We start from the raw sequence: 25,000 nt of genomic DNA, 5'->3' as shown, positions 1-25,000 counted from the left end.
GTAGATCGGCCCAGCCCTGTTCTTTTCTAAGATTTTTTGATGTACATACACACACAGACTATTAATTGCCATATTTAATATAGTCAGATTAAAAGATGTAAAACTATTTTCAAAAAAAACTGCTAAACTAAAAAAAAAAGAAGAACAAACAACACTTCTGCCAATGATGCAGAATTAGGGCTGGCAGGATAGCTCAGAGGTAAGGTATTCATTCACCCTTTAGCTATCTTGTCTGGGTTGCAATCTCAACTTGACTGGAACTGTCAACCATAATGCTTCACAGGCAGGGTGTTTTGCAAGTGATTGCACCATCCCTCTGATCGAAAATTAGCTGGGTGTCCCCTCTGCCAGCATTGATGAGTATTGAGTTGACGAGTCATCACCTACACCCTCATCAAATTCCAAAACCCCACAATGACTATGCTAATGACAGAGCAATTCAGCTGCCTTCACTCTGTGCTCAGTAGATGTGGCGCATGAACGAGGACGAAATGTTGTCGTGCTCTCCAGAATAATTGGTCACCTGAGTTGGTGAGCCCGATGAGGGGCCCAGGAAGAAAGAGTTGATGCAGAATTTGTGACAAAAATTAACAAATGATCCACCGAGTTGCTCAAAATAAAGTATCCTGCACACAAACAAACAGACAAACAAAGACAGACACACAGGGGTGAAAACATAACCTCCTACCTTTGGTGGCGGAGGTAATAACAGCAGAAAGAGGTGAAGTTGGGGAGGATGTGGGAAAACACACCAACAGCAGGGTAGAGAGAGAAAATGGAGACATACAGGGATAAGGGACATGGGGAGGAATGAGAGCAAGGAGATAACACAGGGTAAACAAGATGGTACAGTCACAAATTCCCAATCACAAAAGTGGAAGGGAAAACTCAGGAAGAAGTAGAAATGGAAGAAAAATAAAGAAATAAATGCAAAAAATTTAAATACAAATTAAAATAAATATTATTGCAGGACATTTAAAATGGATCCAGAGCCTGGTGTTGGCGCTGTGGTTCGGGCAGTGCTTGGGATCCAAAAGGTCCTGAGTTCAATCCCCGTTGGGCCACTGAATTAATACACCAGGGGGTTGACTCAGCCTGTCATCCTTCCGAGGTCGGCGAAATGCGTACCAGTATACTGGGCCGGTGTATACCCCGGTTAGAATAGGTGTACCATATCCCTGTGTCGTAAGAGGCGACCAGGGTTGTGTCAGGAAGGGCATCCGGCGTAAAACATGTGCCAAATCACTATGCGGATCATACGGATGATCCGCTGTGGCGACCCCTTACGGGAGCAGCCGAAAGAAGAAGAAGAAGATTTAAAATGGATCCAATAATTAGCAGCATAAACATACTTTTAAAAAGCAGATGATTATTCTCACTGGACAAGAGGTGGCAATCGCATGCAAAACAAAATAACTTGATCAGTGAAAAGAAACTTACAATGCCAAAATATTTTGATTAAAAAACAATATTCGGTCAAAGCAAGAGCAAGTCACTGCTAAAATACAGACCTGATCTGAAATGATGTCCAGCTCGATTACGCAGCCAGGGTGGGCAGTCGACTGCTGGCTGACGATACTGAAAGCCTTTCCTACCAGCCTCTGCAGGAAAACACATGGAGATTTAAAATTGCTTTTGAGGTTGCTTCATCCAGCACCTAAGTAAGTCAGGAAGAACCTTGCTTGCCAAGGAACACCATGACCTTGACATTGCCAAAGGAAGGCCTCACTTCTGGAAACACAGAAAGAGTCTGGTTGCTCCTGATCTCTTGCCTACCGAGAGCTTGGGTTTTGACAGCTCCTCCAGTAGCTTGCGAGCATCGATGACAGCCTGGTAAAGGCGCAGACTGTGTCCATCCGATGCAACAAAACAAGCGCTTGGAGAATTGCAATAAGTTCCTGAATGAATCCACAGATTAGCATCACAAAAATATCGCAAGAAAGTAAAATCGATTTTGTTTTCACAATATATATATATATATATATATATATATATATATATATATATATATATATATATATATATATATATATATATATATATATATATATATATATATATTTTAATCGTTTGGTCATCATTTTTGAGCTCATAATGACTGTCTTTGGCACATCTCTTCAGCAATGGCACTCACCCAAACAGTAAGCTGGTACTTCGGTCGGCAGCCAGGCGATGTGTGAAAATGCGGTGCGGTACTGTGATGTCACGCAGGCAAGCTCCAAAACACCACCCTGGTAGGACAATGGGCTTACTGGATCTACGCGCCAAAGGATCAATTCACTTCGTACTGCACCATGACCTACCGAAGGCTTTTCCACAAAGCCATCTTCAGGAAAAGGTTTTTGCGGGCTCATGCAGGACGGTTTGCCGACAATCCGACCATCATCCATTGTTCTGTACTTGGCAATGCTGCAGTTGCCATTATGGCAAGGTTGTGATGGAGTGGTGGGAGTGGGTGCATGAGCGTAGTGGGAGGTCGTGAGCAACAATGGTAGCACAGCATGGCAGGCCTGCCCACTTAGCTGAAAGCGATGCCCACAGTAGCGTGCAAGGTGTAATACACTCAGCACGGCACAGTAGTCCTCACCAAGCCCCAAGGCCCATTGGTTGAGAGAGCCATCGGCATGCTTTGTGACAAGGCGGGCTGATGGGGACCAAGCACTGGGGCGTGGGAGTGACGGGCGTCCCACTGTTGTCGGCACTGGAGTGTCAGAAGAAGTTCGAGGAAATCCAGATGCCCGGGAAGGAACAGGTAGGGAGGCAATATGGTCTGGTAGTGGAGCAGTGTGTAGAAATACGAACTCGGAGAGAGAATTAGCATCACCAGCAGGGAATGCAACAGGGATTCGTGAGGAGAAGCAGACCTTGGTGTAATGAAATGGAAGAATGCAAATATTATGAAGAAGATTATGATTTAGAGGAGAAAATAAAAAGGGCACCTGCCTGCATTCACTGCATTTCACAAAAACAAGATAGTTGACATTGAATGGATTCACACCAAGCAAGCAATGTGTCAAGTTGTAAAGTAAGTGATTTTTTTTCTGTTAAAATATGACGAGCACTCGGATTCATTCCGCCACCACAATTCAAGGTACCTGGAGCTGTCGGCAGTGCCCGGCTGGCCCCACATCTAAACCATCCAAATGCCACACAAGGAAGGAACCATCAAGAGGATGGACACTAAACACCATCTCTGGCCTTTTCCGCCACTCATCCACAAGTGAGTCAAGACGTGCTGTGATACGCCACGCAAACTCGCCACTCAGAGCATCATCATGCAACTCTGAATGGTTGTTCTGCAGGACCAATGTCTCATCTGCATCTGTGATAAAAAAGGGTGGGAAATTTGCTACATCTCTGAAAGTTTTCTCTGCGTATCAATATAATTAAGATCTCAGCAGAAGGCAGATATTCTCAATTTCTGTTTAATTGTGATTGACAGGCCACAATTATTTTTCTTTTTATGAAACACAAACGCACAAACTTTTTTGAGTTACAGTTCCTTCAGAAAGTATTCACACCCCTTGACTTTTTCACTTTTTCACAACTTTCAACACACGACAAATTGTTCAATACCCTTCCCCATATCTATGCCTCCTCACAATTCTATCTCAGAGTTCTGCAGACAGTTCCTTGGACTTCATGGTCGAGATTCTGCTCTGACGTGCACTGTCAACTGTGGGAGCTGAGAGAGAAAGGTGTACTTCTTTCGAAATTATGTCCATTCAATTGAGTTGGCCACAGGTGGACTCCAATCAAATTGAAGAAACATCTCAAGGATGATAAAATGAAATTGGATGCACCTGATCTCAATTTGGAGTGTCATACCGAAAGGGTTGAATACTTATTGACTCAAGACATTTCAGCTTTTCATTACCTCCCCCACCGGGGGTGGAAGGTGGTTATGTTTTCACCCCTTTCTGTCTGTTTGTGTGTATGATATCTCGAAATGTTGTGGACGGATTCGGATGAAATTTGGTGGACAGGTTGGGTGTGTGACAAGGACGAACTGATTAGATTTTGGTGAAGATCTGCATCCGAATACAAGAATTTTTAAAACGATTCTTCACCATTGAGAGATTTGGCCAAAAACGATAAATATCACGATATCTGAAAAAAATTGTGGACGGATTCGGACGAAACTTGGTGGACACGTTGGGTGTGTGACTTGGAAGAATTGAACACAATTTTGGTGAAAATCCAAATCCAGATCTGGATCCGAGATTTTTAAAGGGATTCTTCACCATTGCAAGATGGGGGCAACACCAATATATAGCATGATGTCTCGAAAAGTTGTGGACGGATTCAGACGAAACTTTCTGGACAGGTTGGGTGTGTGACAAGGACAAATTGATTCGATTTTGGTGAAGATCCAAATCCAAATCTGGATTCGATAATTATTTAATTTATAATGTGATTCTTCACCCTTGAGAGATTGGGCTGAAAACAATATTTGGCATGATATTTCAAAAAGTTATTGGGCTCAATATGTTCCACTGGATCAGGCCTTGCGTAGCGGAGGTGGTAAGCGCTAGACCGAGTGCCCTTCTTGTTTTTAATAAATTTGTAAAAATTTCTAAAAACAAAATTCCACTTTGACATTTTAGGTGGCATTATGTGGAGATCAGTAACAAAAAAAAAATAAAAAATCTCAATCGAAACCATTTTAAATTCTGGCTGTAACACAACAAAATGTGAAAAAGTCAAGGGGTATGAATACTTTTTGAAGGCACTGTATAAAGAGGACATATTAATGGTCAACGAATGACATTAAGCATGGGTTAATTTCCTGCCCGCTTTCTCCACGTCAAAGCCAACACCACTTCACATCAGCTCCATCAGAGATTTCCAGCAAATTTTACACAAAATGTTGATTATATCGATTATATTTTGGAAACGGAGTCGACCACGACAACGTATATTTGTCAAAGATCAACATTTTTTGCAACAACAAAAAATTGTTGTGAGAGTCTCATGGATAGCCACCTTCTTGGAACTTACAGGATGTCTTACTTGGAAGATGTTGATGTGAACTCAAATGTCAAAAATAAATTTATCCACAACTTTCTGAACAAGGCAAATCAAATATACACGAGTGCCAACAGGACTGCGGATTTCATGCACGAGTGAAACCTCAAGTGTCTGGAATTTGAATTCCATGACAGCCACTACAAAGACTCTGTTTTCATGTCTATTTTTATGTCATGCACTTGATGTCATGTTGACAACGTCATGAATGTATATGCATGTCAAAAATGTCCATCATACGGAGGGTAAGCTCAGGAATGGGAGCATGCGCCGAAGCAGCGCGCCGTTGCGTCCACTTTTGCCAGTATTCCAGGGGCTTCTGGCCATCCCCCAGGCAAATGCTTGGACCAACCCCATCTCCTTGAGATGCTGATCAACCCACTGCAACCACAAGGCATGTGGTCGGCCAATTGTCCTCTTCCACTCACAACACTTCCTCGCTGAGAGAATCTGGTGAGCAGGCTCAGCATCAAGAAAACGAGCCACATGTCGATACAGCCGCAGCTGACTCTCACAGACTCTGCAGGTAACAAATCTCATTTGAGTCTCTCTCAGCAAATGCTTGCTGGACACAAAGTCCGACCAGCGATTGCCAAGGAGTCTTTGAAGAGACCTCGAATGAGTACAAGTCTCACATCCGTAGAGCGAGACGAGAAACATCAAGGACATGAAGACTCGGACTTTCGTTCTTCTGCACAGGTACCCGCAGCACCACACCCCATGATCCAGTGAATCCATGACTCCACAGGCTGGACCCAGATGTCTCTTCACCTCTGGCTCACAGCCAGCAGAAACATGAACACCACTATCAAGGTAAGTGAATCTCTTCACAACCTCAACATCGTCACCACAAGCAGGTACAGACAAGATAGCAGCATCAAAGATATCATTGAAACCCTGGATCTTAGTTTTGACTCAGGAAACCCACAATTTAAGAGGCTCAGACTCCTCATTCAGCACCTTGAGGGCCCCAAAAAGGATATCTGGAGTCTCCGCAAAGATGACTGCATGATCTGCGAAATCAAGGTCAGCGATCTTGACATTCCCAAACGATGCACCGCAGCTTGATCTCTCCGACATTCTCCCCAGGATCCAGTCCATACAAGTGCTGAAAAGCGTGAGGGCCAGTACACACCCCTGACAAACTCCATTTACAACTGAAAATAAGTCAGAGATGGTATCACCACATCTCACAGCACTTTCAGCACCAGAATATAGTTCAGACATCAGATTGATCAGTTTTGGTGGCCCCAACGAAGAACAAGAATCCGCCAGAGGGAATGCCGATTCACTGAATCAAATGCTTTACAGAGATCAACATCGGCTGCGAGCAGTCCCTGCCGAAACTCTCGTCTGCGTTAGGTGAGGACCCGAAAAGCAAGGATACGTTAATCATTGACCTCTTTGGTATAAAGCCTGACTGCTCTGGGAGCTGATGCTCAAGCAGATGGTGGTGAACCCGATCAAGAATTATCCGAGAAAAGACCTTGCCTGGCACTGAGAGCAGCGTCACCCCTCAGTAGTTGTTGCAGTCTTGGCGATCACCCTTTCCTTTCCAGTGAGGGACAACAAGGCCCCTACTCCAGTCAGTTGGGATGATGCCTGTGTTCCAGGCAGAGCACAGAACTGCATGCAACGACACGAGTGCAGCATTTCCACCAGTCTTGAGAAGTTCAGCATGGATGCCACAGATCCCTGGAGCTTGACCCCATTTAAACCGGTTCACCGCAGCCTGTTTCCACAAACGAAGGTGGACCACAGTTGATTGGAGGGTCAGCAATAGGGATTGTAACACCCCTGACATCCAACTCGCCAGCTAGTGGATCAGCCTGGTCCAACCGCTCAAAGTAACTGGCCCAGCGGGCCTTCACTTCGGACTCCTCTGTCAAGAGCCTACCACCCTCTGCTCTCACTGCAGTACACCGAGGGATGGGCTTGGACGAAAACAATGTGCAAATTCCACTGTAAGCAGGACGAGAATCACTTGACCGCAGGTGATGCTCTACAGTAAAAACCCTCACAGATTCCTCACATATCGGCTTCCTTGTCCACCCTGAGTGCACGTACAGTTTTACGCCTCAGCTCCCTGAACAGCTCAGCTCTGCAACTCTGGGCAATGGTTTGCAGTTGTCCCTTGAGACAAAATTCACCCTCCGGTGAGTTCCAAGACGTCTACAGGCAACATCAAGGACGGTGGTCTGGAGGGGACTCCACAACTCTTCAGGATCCCCCAAAGCACCCAGACCCCCCCAAATCTCCACTCAGTCTGTTCGCAAACTCATCTGCCCTCTCATCCTTGAGCTTGCCAACATCCAGCCTAGGCTGGGATGGTACCATTCTCCTAGATCTAAGGTGCAACTTCAGAGTTGCGACAACAAGCCAGTGGTCAGTATTGAGGAACTGAGCACTCCGGTAGACCCTGCAGTTATGGATCACCCTCCAGCGATCAACAACGAGCACGTGGTTCACGTCAATCTCCTTTGCACACCGTCAGCGTTGGAATACCAAGTCCAGCGATGAGCTTGTGGGCAATGAAACCATGAACCGGCCACCCTAAGTCCATGACTTCTTGCAAAGTCAAGGAACTTAGTGCTATTCTGGTTCACAGTTCCAGACCCATGGGGACCAACACACATGTCATAACCATCCCTGTCAGTTCCAGTCGATACATTGAAATCCCCCAAGACGAGAAGTGTATCTCGCTTGGGGCACTGATCAACCACAGACTAGAGCGTGGCGTAGAATGCGTCCTTCATGGTCAGATCAGGCCCCTCAGTCGTAGCAGATACAGAGCCCAGAGAAATGACACCCAAGGAGTGATGAATCCTTGGTCTAATAATACGATCGTTGCCGGGTGTTACCTCAATTATCATTTGAGTCAGCTTATTGGACACAGCTACAGCAACACCTTCCGGTCTCCGAACCTCAGAGAGTGCTGCAATACCGATGTCCAAACGCTTGAGCTCAGATGATAACAAACAGGTGATAATCCTCTCTTAGGGATCGGACATTCCAGGCACCCACCCGAAGGGACCGCCTCAGATTAACCCAAGGAGACCGCCGTCTGGTGGACGACACCTCAACACCACCCTGACACTCTCTCCCACAATCTGACCCGGGATTGTTACCCTGTGGTTTCCTTCCTATCATCAAAAATTGGGGGTCCTGAAGGCTTTTCCCCAATCCCGTTATCTTCTGAGCTGCCCTGCGAAGGGAAGCTGCACGGGAGGTACTCTCACGGAGTGGGTTTCAGATTTCTTTGTGCTTTTGGTACGTTTTGTGGAATGAAGGGTTTTACGATGGCCCCAGTGCAAATCCTGCCACCAACCTCTGAATAAGAAGTAACCCAACTGGAGGAGGACGTCTGCAGACACAGTTGGGCATTAGATATGGATGGCTGTTGGCTCACAAGGAGCTTCTCCACACCCTTTGTCAGGTTTTGTTTTTAATCCTGCTGGATGTCCATGTCATACACCCTCCGCACCAAGAAACTTAGTGGGGAAGGCGGTTTAGTCGCCGACAACCCGAACATGGAACAGGTTTGTACAGGCTTACATGGTACCTGAAGCAAGTTAAAGATCTAATCTGACTTGACCTGACAATATTACGGAGGGTGATGCGTGGTAATAATTAGTCGGGGTTTGAGGTGAATCAAATGTACGAACAGCTTCCTGCGACGTCACCAGGTGGGGGCTGGGTGTGGCCTCAAAGAGAGAAGTGCAAATAAATCCCACGGAGGGTGGGAGCTTGGATCGTCTGGGAGGAGTGGTATTGTCGAGAGAGCGAGGGGATGTGTTTTGGCAGATTATGTGGGCTGGAGGGAGAGCATAGAACGGGAAAGTTTGCCTCGCCTGAGAAGTGTTTCGGCATCATCCCTGGTTCCTGCTCGTGTTCCTGCCTTCTCCCTTTGCCTATTTCATTCCTGTTCACCTGTTCGGTATCCTGTCTCTGTCTGCAAGGCTTGTTGGGGGAGTTGTTTCAGTTTTGATTAAAAAAAAAACAAAATTGTTTGACTTGTTTGTTCCTCTTTTTGACCTACACTCAAAGCCATGGCCCATTGGTTGAGCCCATATAACATTAATTTTGGAGGTCGAAAATTGAGCATGAATGGTGAAAATATTATGTATCGTCAGGCACATGCCACTAATTTGGAGCCGGTGAGCAGTATATATCCCGTCGATGTTGCAAATAATACAGTGAACCCATTAAAAACACACATATATGACAATTTGGCTTTAAAGATATGTTTTTGGGGTTTTTTGGGGGGGGAGGAGGGGAGGGGGAGCCACAAATGATGGCAAAATGACAATTTGTGAGGCAGATCGGTAAATAATGACAACTTCAATGAGAATAGATCCGTGAGGGTAATTTATCTATTTATTGTGTTATCTCTGAGCTTGTACGATAAAATAGCGATCACCACACTGTGCAGACATGGATATTGAACCAATAAGGTGTGGGGGGTGAGCTCTCAGAATTAGGAACAAGTTAACATCATGATGATAAAATGTAAGACTTACCCAAAAAAGGGAAAGGGAAAATGACTCAATTCAACACAATGAAAGTCAACACCCAGTAATTATGAGATAATGAGTCACAAGCACACTCTTTCAATCATAAACAAACAATATTCCAGCAAAATAAAACAAATTTGAGATTTTAAACGACTTCAGATCCTTATTATACATCCCCCATTGCTGCCCCCCACCCCAAGCTGTACCGTTATCTGTGCGATGATGATGATGATGATGTTCTTCATCCACCGTGTGATCTTGGCAAAGGTTTTCAGAACTGCCGTTTTCCGAGACGTGTGGACAGGCCTTGGTGCGAAGCTGCCCCAAGTAGGAATTAATTGCGAGCTCAAATGTAATTTCTTTGTTGCCAAGCCAATGGACCACAAATGGGGCCCCTCCAGCAGCACCATGTAAACCCATCATAGGAAGCAAGGGGATGTCTGCAACAGGTTAATATAAAGGTGTACTGTATCTGCTGCAAGGAAAACAGAGCATTTTCGGAGGCAAGGTTCTTCTGTATAAACGTTTTCTTTTTTAAATTTGATCTGTGTAATATGAAAGTTAAATCTTGAACGTTTTTTGAAATACTGCAAACACAAGCAAAGTTCCCAAGAAGGTTGCCATGGCAACATAATTAAGCCAATCACAGCTGTGATAAAGCCAGGTTGAGATCATGTCATGAGGAAAAGATAAATGTAATATAAAAGCTAAATGTTCAACGTTTTTTGAAATATCACGTGCACAAAAGCACATGGACGGATGATCGGTCGGTCAGAAAGACCGCAATCAATAAATAAACGAGCAACCGGGTGAGACTCATTTTAATGCCCCCCCTCCCCCATCTCCAATCCTTGTCAGAGGTGTGGGGGGCGCAAAAACATATGGAAAGTTGGTATCAATATCTAATCTAAATCTGTTCTATATGTATACCGATATAAATGCAGGATGAGCAATTGTGTCTGAAGAGGGTAAATATTATAACCACAGCACATATAATGCTGAATGATACCTCATTGAGGAGCTCTTGGATCCGGAGGTCTAAAAATATCGATATTCACGCAATTTTGAGTTAAGCGCATTTTTGGTGTGCACACGATCCGGAGGTCTAAAAATATCGATATTCACGCAATTTTGAGTTAAGTGCATTTTTGTTGTGCACATGGGCGGCGGACAGGCTTAAAGTCGCTTGTTCACAGACCTATCGAAAGTAAAAAATAATTTAAACACAAACGAGTAAATTCAGTTAAACATACAATTCCGTTTTCGTCGATTGACTTCACCGAGAAACCCGAGCAGTCTCAACAGTTAGTGACTATTATTCTGACTTGGCAAACTCCATAAGCATTCCACCCTCCATTGGGAACAAATTCCATGACAACAGCTGTGTGGAAATGGGTTATCTGCTGGTTTATTACTTCTGCCACCGAAGGTGAAGGAGGTTATGTTTTCACCCCTTTCTGTCTGTTTATCTGTTTGTCTGTGCGCAGGATATCTCAAACGGTTGTGGACAGATCCGGATGAAATTTTGTGGGCAGGTTCGGTGTGTGACAAGGATGAACTGATTAGATTTTGGTGAAGATCTGTATCCGGATCCGACTGAGACAATTTTTTAAGTGATTCTTCACCATTGAGAGGGCAAAAACAATATACAGCACAATATCTCAAAAAGTTGTGGACGGATTCAAACAAAACGAGGTGGACACATTGGGTGTGTGGCAAAGACAAATTGATTCGATTTAGGTGAAGATCCGAATCCGGATCTGGATACGAGTGTTATTTAATTTTCAAAGTGATTCTTCACCATTGAGAGACAGGACCAAAAACATTGTATCGCATAATATCTCAAAAATGTATTGGGCCTGATATGTTCTCATGGATCAAGCATTACGTGGTAGAGGTATGCGCTCTACCGAGTGCCATTATAGTTTATAAATGCAACAACCTGGTTATTCAAGAACAAACACCAGGAAAAAAAACCAATAATGTATGATATTCATGAATTCACTTAATTTTTTTTTAGCCAATCAAGGAGAGCATGTATTATTGCGTGGAGGACATTGTCGAACCAAATGTCAATCAAACAGACTTACTTAACTCTGTTGTGCTCTGTTCTTCATTGTGTGGCCTGCGAGCCACTGGCGGCCCCTGGTGGCATAAAGTGCGCCCCCTGACGCACGGCCGATAATACACAATGTGAAAACACCCCATCATAATCCACCATAAATGCTATCAAATTGACCCAGTGGTTTCAAATGAGTGTTCCAATGCGAAGCTTAAAAGTAACATCACTACATCAGTCGATGGCAGTATGCAAACGATTTTGCTTGCAGCCCAGTCACCACAAGAACAATAAAATAAAATAAAAAGTGCGTAGAGGCGGGGCCTAATAGCAGCCATTTTGGAGTCCTGCAGGTGGTGTGGTGGCTCTCACACTGACGCCTTATCAGCAAAAGTGGACCTTCTAAAAAATAGTGATGATCACTGCTGTCGTGTAATAAGCAAGCTTTAATTTTGCATCACAGAAACCCCATGTCTATTTTTGAAGAAACTTGTCAAGATAGCCTCCAATTTAGTTTCTAAACTGTCATACAATTATGTATTACGAATGCAAAATTGATAAATACATCCTCCCCTCCACTTACAAACACATGATGTTAGCTTTGCAGTTAAGGTGGCTGACTTCAGTAATTATTAATAATTTCATAGGGTCCCAAGTTAGAGCCCCTTTCGTGCCATTAAAATAACACCAGCTGGGTTAACTCAGCCTTTCATCCTTCCGCGGTGAGCAAAATGAGTACCAGCTCACTGGGAGGAATGAGCCATTCGAGTATCCTGTATCAGTGACGAATAGTCTAGGATTGTGTCCCCTCGCCAAGGAAAAACTGCCTCGGCAGCCCTATGCATCCAGAGATGCAAAAGGAGGGTGTCTTCTTCCTCTGATGATTTGACTGACAACCACTCCCTCACAAATTGCATTCCTTTTATGACCTTCCAATGTAAACTCCCCTGCAGATATTCTGTACTCCAAATTTTCTTACTTTCATCACAGATGAATGCTTCTTCTATCGCTACACAAAGTTAAACAGTACTATTATTTAATAACAAATTAAAACAATCAGCCTAAACTTTCACCACTGGTCGTTTCAATATCTGAATCTGAGACAGCACAGTGAAATGTCACAAGTTAAAAGAAAAGCTGACCGGTCTTGGGGTTGATGCTGGCAGCGATGTGGAAGTGAGGCAGCGGTGCAATCGCAGAGCCTATGTTGGGAAGGGTGCACTGAGCAAGCCTGGGAAGGAGTGCAGCATCAGGTAGATCTCTTTGCTTTCCAGTCCTCCACTGATTTAAGTGGGTGATCAACTGAGTCACAAAAAAGAAGGGAAAGAAAAAAAACATAAGCCACATTTGTTTCAAAATATAGAAAAACTTGCATGGCACTCTTCGATGTCACGACGTCACCAGATATGCCTCTGCCCACATAATGACATCAATATACATACTTTTACCGAGTTCGATTAAAATCCCTGAACGCAGATTCAAAATATTAAATAATTCTGGCTGCCAGGCCATACGTACAATCAGGTTGAAATTTAAAACATATATTCCCCATTACAACTAGATCATTATTGTGACATTTCACGTCCATTGATGAAGCGGTTTGAGAGAGAGAATTTTTAAGATTGTCATTCAATCCAATACGACTGCCAGACCAAATGACTCATTAATTATTTGTGAACACCCTGGTATCCCCAAGGCTTGGGGGAACACATCGGTGAAGTTTCCCTTCAATCTGTCAAGCTGTTCTGGAGAAGAAGATTTTTCAAGGTTTTGGGGTAATTCTATTGTGGATGCCGTGTGACCTACGACATCACAGGTGGATAACTTTTTGTTCCTCATGGATAGGCAATCATACCTGTGAAAAGTTTCACCTCAATCTGTTCAGCCGTTTCGGAGATGATTTTTCAAGGATTTTATGTTAAAAACTCGAAGGCTGCAAAACCACGTGACCGATGATGTCATCAATTTTTGCCCCCATACAATTTATCCTGAGATGGCCCTCAAAAATTTGCATACTGATCGTATAGAGTGTTTGACATATGCAATTGTGACGTCATAACAAAGTCACCTTCTTCTTCTTCTTCTTTCGGCTGCTCCCGTTAGGGGTCGCCACAGCGGATCATCCGTATGATCTGCATAGTGATTTGGCACATGTTTTACGCCGGATGCCCTTTCTGACGCAACCCTGGTCACCTCTTACGACACAGGGATATGGCACACCTATTTTAACCGGGGTATACACCGGCCCAGTATACTGGTACTCATTTCGCCGACCTCGGAAGGATGACAGGCTGAGTCAACCCCCTAGTGTATTAATTCAGTGGCCCGACGGGGCTTGAACTCAGGACCTTTTGGATCCCAAGCCGCTGCCCAAACCACTACACCAACACCAGGCTCAAAGTCACCTCCGGCATCAAAAAAAAAAGAAATCACTCGTTTCCCATGGGGAGTACTACACATGTGCCAAGCTTCAATTTTTTTTTTCCATGGAGCGGTTTCAGTGAGACAGAGGTCCAAATTTTTTCCCTTTTTTCCAACATGGCTTCCACGCCACATGATCTTTGACGTAATAATTATCATTAAAACATTCCACATGAGTAGTCACACCTCCGGTGAAAGTTGTGTCAATATGTTTCAAGTGATGATAAAAAGTCGGATAAAAATAAAATATACAAGAATCGACAACGAAAAACCCCAACAACAAGAACGGCACTCATTGAGTGCATAATCTCGCCTCGCGCATTCATTCTGAACAAAAAAAACCATCATCAACTGAACATGCTACTATTGTGGCCCACTGCCATTATGATGGCCCATATACCCATATCATCCATCCTATTTATATAATTTTGCATCAATCGAAGACAAGCGGTTGCAGAGAAAACCACTTTTAAAGATAAAAATACATATATATATATATATATATATATATATATATATATATATATATATGCACACACACACACACACACACACACACACACACACACACACACACACACACACACACACACACACACACCCTTCAGGGTGAGACAAATAAAAAGGAACATGAAATATTCCCATTCCCTCATCACAATATTAACGAGTAATAAAAACATTGCAAACAAGAACAACAACAATCAGAAAATGCAAACCCTCGCCAGGACTTGTTATGTCTGGTGTATTTTGTGTGGCGTTTGTATGCTGGTGTGTGACGTAATTAACGAGACATAATTACAACTGCCACTAGATAACTGCTGACAGTGATGTCCAGGTACCAAGACATCCCGCTTTGATGCAACCCCGCTTTTATTGGACACCTGACACTGACCCATGATGTCTATTATTATTATAATTCAAATTAATTTAGAATGGGATTAAAATAAATTAAATTCAAATCAAATGGAAGAACAAATGGGTACAGTCCTGCATTGGAGTACTCAGAAGGAACCCGAACAAGCAAAAAGAAAAGATGAAGTTATCAGGAGGAACTTGGATAGGATTCACATTTCAGCTGCTACTCCACCATCCTAAAACCCATCCAGGCACAGCCAAGTGAGCCTTCTTATAAAAACACCAAAAAAAAATCAAAAAGAATCCAGATAAAAAAAAACAAATAATTTTGGCTGCCAGACCATGCGTCCGATCAAGTTGAAATTTAAAACACGTATTCTCCATCATTACTACAAAAAGTATGTAAACAAGGCAAGTATGGTCATGAGAAATGATCATGTGAAACCATCCCTGCATCTTTCATTCAATAATTGTCCCGAGGAAAGACAGTGTGTGTGTGTTCGTTCGCGTGTGTGTGTTCGTTCGTTCGTTCGCGTGTGTGTGTTCGTTCGTTCGTTCGCGTGTGTGTGTTCGTTCGTTCGTTCGCGTGTGTGTTCGTTCGTTCGTTCGCGTGTGTGTTCGTTCGTTCGTTCGCGTGTGTGTTCGTTCGTTCGTTCGCGTGTGTGTTCGTTCGTTCGCGTGTGTGTGTTCGTTCGTTCGCGTGTGTGTGTTCGTTCGCGTGTGTGTGTTCGTTCGTTCGCGTGTGTGTGTTCGTTCGTTCGCGTGTGTGTGTTCGTTCGTTCGCGTGTGTGTGTTCGTTCGTTCGTTCGCGTGTGTGTGTTCGTTCGTTCGTTCGCGTGTGTGTGTTCGTTCGTTCGCGTGTGTGTGTTCGTTCGTTCGCGTGTGTGTGTTCGTTCGTTCGCGTGTGTGTGTTCGTTCGTTCGCGTGTGTGTGTTCGTTCGAGTGTTCGTTCGTTCGTTCGCGTGTGTGTTCGTTCGAGTGTTCGTTCGTTCGTTCGCGTGTGTGTTCGTTCGAGTGTTCGTTCGTTCGTTCGCGTGTGTGTGTTCGTTCGTTCGTTCGCGTGTGTGTGTTCGTTCGTTCGTTCGCGTGTGTGTGTTCGTTCGTTCGTTCGCGTGTGTGTGTTCGTTCGTTCGTTCGCGTGTGTGTGTTCGTTCGTTCGTTCGCGTGTGTGTGTGTTCGTTCGTTCGTTCGCGTGTGTGTTCGTTCGTTCGTTCGTTCGCGTGTGTGTGTTCGTTCGTTCGTTCGTTCGCGTGTGTGTGTTCGTTCGTTCGTTCGTTCGCGTGTGTGTGTTCGTTCGTTCGTTCGCGTGTGTGTTCGTTCGTTCGTTCGCGTGTGTGTGTTCGTTCGTTCGTTCGCGTGGGTGTGTGTTCGTTCGTTCGTTCGCGTGTGTGTTCGTTCGTTCGTTCGTTCGCGTGTGTGTGTTCGTTCGTTCGCTCGCGTGTGTGTGTTCGTTCGTTCGTTCGCGTGTGTGTTCGTTCGTTCGTTCGCGTGTGTGTGTTCGTTCGTTCGTTCGTTCGCGTGTGTGTGTTCGTTCGTTCGTTCGTTCGCGTGTGTGTGTTCGTTCGTTCGTTCGTTCGCGTGTGTGTGTTCGTTCGTTCGTTCGTTCGTTCGCGTGTGTGTGTTCGTTCGTTCGTTCGTTCGCGTGTGTGTGTTCGTTCGTTCGTTCGTTCGCGTGTGTGTGTTCGTTCGTTCGCTCGCGTGTGTGTGTTCGTTCGTTCGTTCGTTCGCTCGCGTGTGTGTGTTCGTTCGTTCGTTCGTTCGTGTGTGTGTGTTCGTTCGTTCGTTCGTTCGCGTGTGTGTGTTCGTTCGTTCGTTCGTTCGCGTGTGTGTGTTCGTTCGTTCGTTCGTTCGCGTGTGTGTGTTCGTTCGTTCGTTCGTTCGCGTGTGTGTGTTCGTTCGTTCGTTCGTTCGCGTGTGTGTGTTCGTTCGTTCGTTCGTTCGTTCGCGTGTGTGTGTTTGTTCGTTCGTTCGTTCGTTCGCGTGTGTGTGTTCGTTCGTTCGTTCGTTCGCGTGTGTGTGTTCGTTCGTTCGTTCGTTCGCGTGTGTGTTCGTTCGTTCGTTCGCGTGTGTGTTCGTTCGTTCGTTCGCGTGTGTGTGTTCGTTCGTTCGTTCGTTCGCGTGTGTGTGTTCGTTCGTTCGTTCGTTCGCGTGTGTGTGTTCGTTCGTTCGTTCGTTCGCGTGTGTGTGTTCGTTCGTTCGTTCGTTCGCGTGTGTGTGTTCGTTCGTTCGTTCCTTCGCGTGTGTGTGTTCGTTCGTTCGTTCCTTCGCGTGTGTGTGTTTGTTCGTTCGTTCCTTCGCGTGTGTGTGTTCGTTCGTTCGTTCGCGTGTGTGTGTTCGTTCGTTCGTTCGTTCGCGTGTGTGTGTTCGTTCGTTCGTTCGTTCGCGTGTGTGTGTTCGTTCGTTCGTTCGCGTGTGTGTGTTCGTTCGTTCGTTCGTTCGCGTGTGTGTGTTCGTTCGTTCGTTCGTTCGCGTGTGTGTTCGTTCGTTCGTTCGTTCGCGTGTGTGTGTTCGTTCGTTCGTTCGCGTGTGTGTTCGTTCGTTCGTTCGCGGGTGTGTGTTCGTTCGTTCGCGTGCGTGTGTTCGTTCGTTCGCGTGTGTGTGTTCGTTCGAGAGTTCGTTCGTTCGTTCGCGTGTGTGTTCGTTCGAGTGTTCGTTCGTTCGTTCGCGTGTGTGTGTTCGTTCGTTCGCGTGTGTGTGTTCGTTCGTTCGCGTGTGTGTGTTCGTTCGTTCGCGTGTGTGTGTTCGTTCGTTCGTCCGCGTGTGTCCGTTCGTCCGTCCGTGTGTGTGTTCGCTCGTTCGCGTGTGTGTTCGTTCGTTCGTTCGCGTGTGTGTGTTCGTTCGTTCGCGTGTGTGTGTTCGTTCGTTCGCGTGTGTGTGTTCGTTCGTTCGCGTGTGTGTGTTCGTTCGTTCGCGTGTGTGTTCGTTCGTTCGCGTGTGTGTTCGTTCGTTCGTTCGCGTGTGTGTTCGTTCGTTCGTTCGCGTGTGTGTTCGTTCGTTCGTCCGTTCGCGTCTGTCCTCGTTCGTTCGTTCGTTCGTTCGCGTGTGTGTGTTCGTTCGTTCGTTCGCGTGTGTGTGTTCGTTCGTTCGTTCGCGTGTGTGTGTTCGTTCGTTCGTTCGCGTGTGTGTGTTCGTTCGTTCGTTCGCGTGTGTGTGTTCGTTCGTTCGTTCGCGTGTGTGTGTTCGTTCGTTCGTTCGCGTGTGTGTGTTCGTTCGTTCGTTCGCGTGTGTGTGTTCGTTCGTTCGTTCGCGTGTGTGTGTTCGTTCGTTCGTTCGCGTGTGTGTGTTCGTTCGTTCGTTCGCGTGTGTGTGTTCGTTCGTTCGTTCGCGTGTGTGTGTTCGTTCGTTCGTTCGCGTGTGTGTGTTCGTTCGTTCGTTCGCGTGTGTGTGTTCGTTCGTTCGTTCGCGTGTGTGTGTTCGTTCGTTCGTTCGCGTGTGTGTGTTCGTTCGTTCGTTCGCGTGTGTGTGTTCGTTCGTTCGCGTGTGTGTGTTCGTTCGTTCGTTCGCGTGTGTGTGTTCGTTCGTTCGCGTGTGTGTGTTCGTTCGTTCGCGTGTGTGTGTTCGTTCGTTCGCGTGTGTGTGTTCGTTCGTTCGCGTGTGTGTGTTCGTTCGTTCGCGTGTGTGTGTTCGTTCGTTCGCGTGTGTGTGTTCGTTCGTTCGCGTGTGTGTGTTCGTTCGTTCGCGTGTGTGTGTTCGTTCGTTCGCGTGTGTGTGTTCGTTCGTTCGCGTGTGTGTGTTCGTTCGTTCGCGTGTGTGTGTTCGTTCGTTCGCGTGTGTGTGTTCGTTCGTTCGCGTGTGTGTGTTCGTTCGCGTGTGTGTGTTCGTTCGCGTGTGTGTGTTCGTTCGCGTGTGTGTGTTCGTTCGCGTGTGTGTGTTCGTTCGCGTGTGTGTGTTCGTTCGCGTGTGTGTGTTCGTTCGCGTGTGTGTGTTCGTTCGCGTGTGTGTCCGTTCGCGTGTGTGTGTTCGTTCGCGTGTGTGTGTTCGTTCGCGTGTGTGTGTTCGTTCGCGTGTGTGTGTTCGTTCGCGTGTGTGTGTTCGTTCGCGTGTGTGTGTTCGTTCGCGTGTGTGTGTTCGTTCGCGTGTGTGTTCGTTCGCGTGTGTGTTCGTTCGCGTGTGTGTTCGTTCGCGTGTGTGTTCGTTCGCGTGTGTGTTCGTTCGCGTGTGTGTTCGTTCGCGTGTGTGTTCGTTCGCGTGTGTGTTCGTTCGTGTGTGTGTTCGTTCGTGTGTGTGTTCGTTCGTGTGTGTGTTCGTTCGTGTGTGTTCGTGTTCAATTTTACTGTCTTTTCAAGGAAGAAAGATGTTGGAATGGTTTCACATGATCATTTCTTGTGACCATCCCGACCTTGTTTACATACTTTTTGGAGGACCATCCCCACATCCTTGTTTTTTTTTTTAATGTTTTTATTTCATGTTTCTTTACTTCAAAAAAAATACATATACACTTACCGATTTACAATTGTTGTTGTCCAAACTTTAGAGATGTGCTCACATTGCAATGGTAGTGTACAAACTTTATAGATTATCTAACATTCGAAATAGCAAGTACTTCACAGAAATATGTGTGGGTTGTTGCTATCACCAACTTCCTGATAATATTCCACCGTTAACCACAAACATTGAGGTTTGATTGGCCATTTGGCAAATGTGTCCAATGGTCCCACCCCATCAGGCTGATTGACAATCAAAGTCCTGCCCACGCCTCTGATCCCTTCCTTTTCCTAAACAAAGGAATGAAGTTTTGCATACTTTTCATGGAATCATTTCAAGCGATTAAAAATATGACAGCAAACGATGCACCAAGTAAAACTCTGCCGGATGGTATCTGAGTCATAGGCATTGTGTGAGGCAGCTCAGAAATACGCCATCTGAAGATGATGATAAGGGGACCATTGGCCTTACAGGCTGTGGTATGCGATTGTATATGTTGTGCTTATTACTTGGCAAAAAAATTATTTTATTGTGGACGAATATTTTGATCGCCTTCTTGGAAAAAAAAAAATTTTTTTGACAAGTATGTTGATCGCCTCTGTTTGTTACTTATGAAATCTAAAGATCGAAAGTATATTGAGGACATCCGTCCTCTGTTTGTTTGTTGATTTCGTAAATATATTGATGACTTATGTCCTCTGTCACTTAAGAAATCTAAAGATTTCGGAAGTATATTGATGCCTTCCGTTTCTGTTTGTTTGTTTGCACGATAACTTGAGAACGGAAGAAGCAACCAATGTCAAATTACACCAAGTGATTCAGGAGGGTGATGGCTTGCACTGATTAGATTTTGGTCAAAATTGGTCAAAGGTCAAGGTCAAAGTGAGGTCAAACATCCAAAACATTCGATTTTTGATGGTTTGGTACAGATTCATCGTAGAAACTCCTGGTTTGCGTCGCTACCTTCTCCAGAGATAGCTTTTATGAGACAAGGTCAGAGGTCAAGTTGACGATTTCGTAAGTACCAGTCTATGACTGGTTGTTTGTTGCTGACGAAATCTAAAGATTTCGTAAGTATATTGATGCCTTCCGTTTCAGTTTGTTTGTTTGTTTGTAGTCACGATAACTCGAGAACGGAAGAAGCTACCAATGTCAAATTACACCACGTGATTCAGGAGGGTGATGGCAAGTGCTGATTAGATTTTGGTCAAAATCAGTCAAAGGTGAAGGTCACGATGAGGTCAAATATTCGATTTTTGATGGTTTGGTACAGATAACTCGAGAACGGAAGAAGCTACCAATGTCAAATTACATCACGTGATTCAGGAGCGTGATGGCTAGCGCTGATTACATTTTGGTCAAAATCGGTCAAAGGTCAAGGTCACAGTGAGGTCAAACAATTCCATAAATTCACGTGGAGAAATGGAGTATTTTTGCTTCAGTCCACGTTACGAGTTCGTTTTAACTTCGATTTTAATTTTGTCTTTGGTTTTTGCGATCGCTTAGGACGCTTAAAACTCGGTTGTTGAAATTCTGGTAAAAATCTGATGTTTTGGAGACGTTTTAAGGTTGAATAAAAAATATTTCACTCGCCGCGTCACAGATCGTCACGTGGTGCAGTGCGCTCGAGCAGAGGCGTCGTTAATCACGTAAAGGTTTTCCGTGGCGCGCTGACGGTGTTTTCGATAAAGATGGTGTTTAAAAGTAATTTTATATCCCAATAAAGGTTATCGTCGCATGCCTGACTCGCCAAGCCGTCGGATTATGTAAAGATTGTTGGTGGATGGCCGAATATTACGGTTTTGTGACTGATTCTGCACCAAACCATCAAAAATCGTAACGTCGACCGAAGCAAAAATCTCAATTTCTCCACGCAATTATTTTATATTATTTTGACATTGTAGAGACTTCTGGTTTGCGTCGCTACCTTCTCTGGAGACAGCTTTTATGAGACAAGGTCAGAGGTTAAGTTGACGATTACGTAAGTACCAGTCTATGACTGCTTGTTTGTGTGTGTGTTTGTGTTTGTTTGAAGGCACGATAACTCGAGAAAGGAAGAAGCTACCAATGTCAAATTACACTACGTGATTCAGGAGGGTGATGGCTAGTGCTGGTTAGATTTTGGTCAAAATCGGTCAAAGGTCAAGGTCACAGTGAGCTCAAACATTCGATTTTTGATGGTTTTGTACAGAATCATCGCAGAAACTTCTGGTTTGCGTCGCTACCTTCTCTCGAGATAGCTTTTATTAGACAAGGTCAGAAGTCAAGTTGACGATTTCGTAAGTACCAGTCTCTGACTGCTTGTTTGTGTGTTTGTTTGTAGGCACGATAACTCGAGAACGGAAGAAGCTACCAATGTCAAATTACACCACGTGATTCAGGAGGTTGATGGCTAGTACTGATTAGATGATGATCAAAACGGTCAAAGGTCAAGGTCACAGTGAGGTCAAACATTCGATTTTTGATGCATTGGTACAGAATCATCGTAGAAACTTCTGGTTTGCGTCGCTACCTTCTGTCGAGACAGCTTTTATGAGACAAGGTCAGAGGTTAAGTTGACGATTAAGTAAGTACCAGTCTATGACTGCTTGTTTGTGTGTGTGTTTGTGTTTGTTTGAAGGCACGATAACTCGAGAACGGAAGAAGCTACCAATGTCAAATTACACCACGTGATTCAGGAGGGTGATGGCTAGTGCTGGTTCGATTTTGGTCAAAATCGGTCAAAGGTCAAGGTCACAGTGAGCTCAAACATTCGATTTTTGATGGTTTTGTACAGAATCATCGCAGAAACTTCTGGTTTGCGTCGCTACCTTCTCTCGAGATAGCTTTTATTAGACAAGGTCAGAGGTCAAGTTGATGATTTCGTAAGTACCAGTCTCTGACTGCTTGTTTGTGTGTTTGTTTGTAGGCACGATAACTCGAGAACGGAAGAAGCTACCAATGTCAAATTACACCACGTGATTCAGGAGGTTGATGGCTAGTACTGATTAGATGATGATCAAAACGGTCAAAGGTCAAGGTCACAGTGAGGTCAAACATTCGATTTTTGATGCATTGGTACAGAATCATCGTAGAAACTTCTGGTTTGCGTCGCTACCTTCTGTTGAGACAGCTTTTATGAGACAAGGTCAGAGGTTAAGTTGACGATTAAGTAAGTACCAGTCTATGACTGCTTGTTTGTGTGTGTGTTTGTGTTTGTTTGAAGGCACGATAACTCGAGAACGGAAGAAGCTACCAATGTCAAATTACACCACGTGATTCAGGAGGGTGATGGCTAGTGCTGGTTCGATTTTGGTCAAAATCGGTCAAAGGTCAAGGTCACAGTGAGCTCAAACATTCGATTTTTGATGGTTTTGTACAGAATCATCGCAGAAACTTCTGGTTTGCGTCGCTACCTTCTCTCGAGATAGCTTTTATTAGACAAGGTCAGAGGTCAAGTTGATGATTTCGTAAGTACCAGTCTCTGACTGCTTGTTTGTGTGTTTGTTTGTAGGCACGATAACTCGAGAACGGAAGAAGCTACCAATGTCAAATTACACCACGTGATTCAGGAGGTTGATGGCTAGTACTGATTAGATGATGATCAAAACGGTCAAAGGTCAAGGTCACAGTGAGGTCAAACATTCGATTTTTGATGCATTGGTACAGAATCATCGTAGAAACTTCTGGTTTGCGTCGCTACCTTCTGTCGAGACAGCTTTTATTAGACAAGGTCAGAGGTCAAGTTGACGATTTCGTAAGTACCAGTCTATGACTGCTTGTTTGTTACTTACGAAATCTAAAGATTTCGTAAGTACATTGATGACTTCCGTTTGTTTGTTTGTTTGTTTGTTTGTTACTTACGAAATCTAAAGATTTTGTAAGTATATTGATGACTTCCATTTGTTTGTTACTGACGAAATCTTTAGATTTTGTAAGTATATTGATGCCTTCTGTTTCTGTTTGTTTGTTTGCTAGTTTGTTTGTTTGTTTGTTTGTAGGCACGATAACTCGAGAACGGAAGAAGCTACCAATGTCAAATTACACCACGTGATTCAGGAGGGTGATGGCTCGTGCTTAGATTTTGGTCAAAATAGGTCAAAGGTCAAGGTCACAGTGAGGTCAAACAAAATTCCATAAATTCACGTTGAGAAATGGAGTATTTTTGCTTCGCTCGACGTTACGACTCCATTTTAACTTCGATTTTAATTTTGCTTCGGTTTATGCGATCGCTTAGGACGCTTAAAACTCGGTTGTAGAAATTCTGGTAAAAATCGGATGTCTTGGAGACGTTTTAAGATTGTATAAAAAATATTTCACTCGACGCGTCACAGGTCGTCCCAGGATGTAGTGTGCTCGAGCAGACGCGTCGTTGAGTTACGTTAACGTATAATTGCGTGGAGAAATGGAAATTTTTGCTTCGGTCGACGTTATGATTTTTGATGGTTTGATACAGAATCATCGTAGAAACTTCTGGTTTGCGTCGCTACCTTCTCGAGAGACAGCTTTTATTAGACAAGGTCAGAGCTCAAGTTGACGATTTCGTAAGTTCCAGTCTATGACTGCTTGTTTGTTACTTATGAAATCTAAAGATTTCGAAAGTATATTGATGACTTCCGTTTCTGTTTGTTTGTTTGTTTGTTTGTAGGCACGATAACTCGAGAACGGAAGAAGCTCCCAATGTCAAATTGCACCACGTGATTCAGGAGGGTGATGGCTAGTGCTGATTAGATTTTGGTCAAAATCGGTCAAAGGTCAAGGTCACAGTGAGGTCAAATATTAGATTTTTGATGGTTTGGTAAAGATAACTCGAGAACGGAAGAAGCTCCCAATGTCAAATTGCACCACGTGATTCAGGAGGGTGATGGCTCGTGCTGGTTAGATTTTGGTCAAAATCGGTCAAAGGTCAAGGTCACAGTGACGTCAAACATCCAAAACATTCGATTTTTGATGGTTTGACACAGAATCATCGTAGAAACTTCTGGTTTGCGTCGCTACCTTCTCTCGAGACAGCTTTTATTCGATAAGGTCAGAGGTCCAGTTGACGATTTCGTAAGTACCAGTCTATGACTGCTTGTTTATTTGTTTGTTTGTTTGTAGGCAGGATAACTCGAGAACGGAAGAAGTTACCAATGTCAAATTTCACCACGTGATTCAGGAGGGTGATGGCTTGTGCTGATTAGATTTTGGTCAAAATCGGTCAAAGGTCAAAGTCACAGTGAGGTCAAACATAATTCCGTAAATTCATGTGGAGAAATGGAGTATTTTTGCTTCGCTCAACGTTACGAGTTGGTTTTAACTTCGATTTTAATTTTGTCTTCGGTTTTTGCGATCGCTTGGGACGCTTAAAACTGGGTTGTCGAAATTCTGGTAAAAATCGGATGTTTTGGAGACGTTTTAAGATTGTATAAAAAAATTTCACTCGACGCGTCACGGGTCGTCCCATGATGCAGTGCGCTCGAGCAGACGAGTCATCGAGTTACGTTAAGGTATAATATAATTGCGTGGAGAAATGAAGATTTTTGCTTTGGTCGACGTTACGATTTCTGATGGTTTGATACAGAATCATCGTAGAAACTTCTAGTTTGCGTCGCTACCTTCTCTAGAGACAGCTTTTATTGGACAAGGTCAGAGGTCAAGTTGACGATTTCGTAAGTACCAGTCTATGACTGCTTGTTTGTTTGTTATCTTGCCAAAACGAAGTTTTGCAAGATATGTT

At 44.4% G+C, this 25,000-nt stretch overlaps 1 protein-coding gene across 3 annotated transcripts in view; it reads right to left on the bottom strand.

Moving 5' to 3' along the window:
- Positions 1-25,000, bottom strand: part of LOC147030931 (dmX-like protein 2) — a 504,858-nt gene that overhangs the window by 340,688 nt on the left and 139,170 nt on the right. For all 3 annotated transcript variants that reach the window (XM_085875495.1, XM_085875494.1, XM_085875496.1), the window contains 6 exons: positions 12,744-12,903; positions 9,749-9,982; positions 3,096-3,322; positions 2,135-2,864; positions 1,777-1,898; positions 1,512-1,601 (listed from right to left, as the gene is read on the bottom strand). In XM_085875495.1, coding sequence (XP_085731621.1) covers positions 1,512-1,601; positions 1,777-1,898; positions 2,135-2,864; positions 3,096-3,322; positions 9,749-9,982; positions 12,744-12,903 — 1,563 coding nt within the window. The remainder of the gene's footprint in view (positions 1-1,511; positions 1,602-1,776; positions 1,899-2,134; positions 2,865-3,095; positions 3,323-9,748; positions 9,983-12,743; positions 12,904-25,000) is intronic.

Source organism: Eptatretus burgeri, chromosome 3 (assembly GCF_056783735.1).
Source record: "Eptatretus burgeri isolate ZD-2024b chromosome 3, Ebu_testis_v1, whole genome shotgun sequence".
Lineage (NCBI taxonomy): Eukaryota > Metazoa > Chordata > Myxini > Myxiniformes > Myxinidae > Eptatretus > Eptatretus burgeri.
This window is presented reverse-complemented; position numbering and strand designations above follow the sequence as displayed.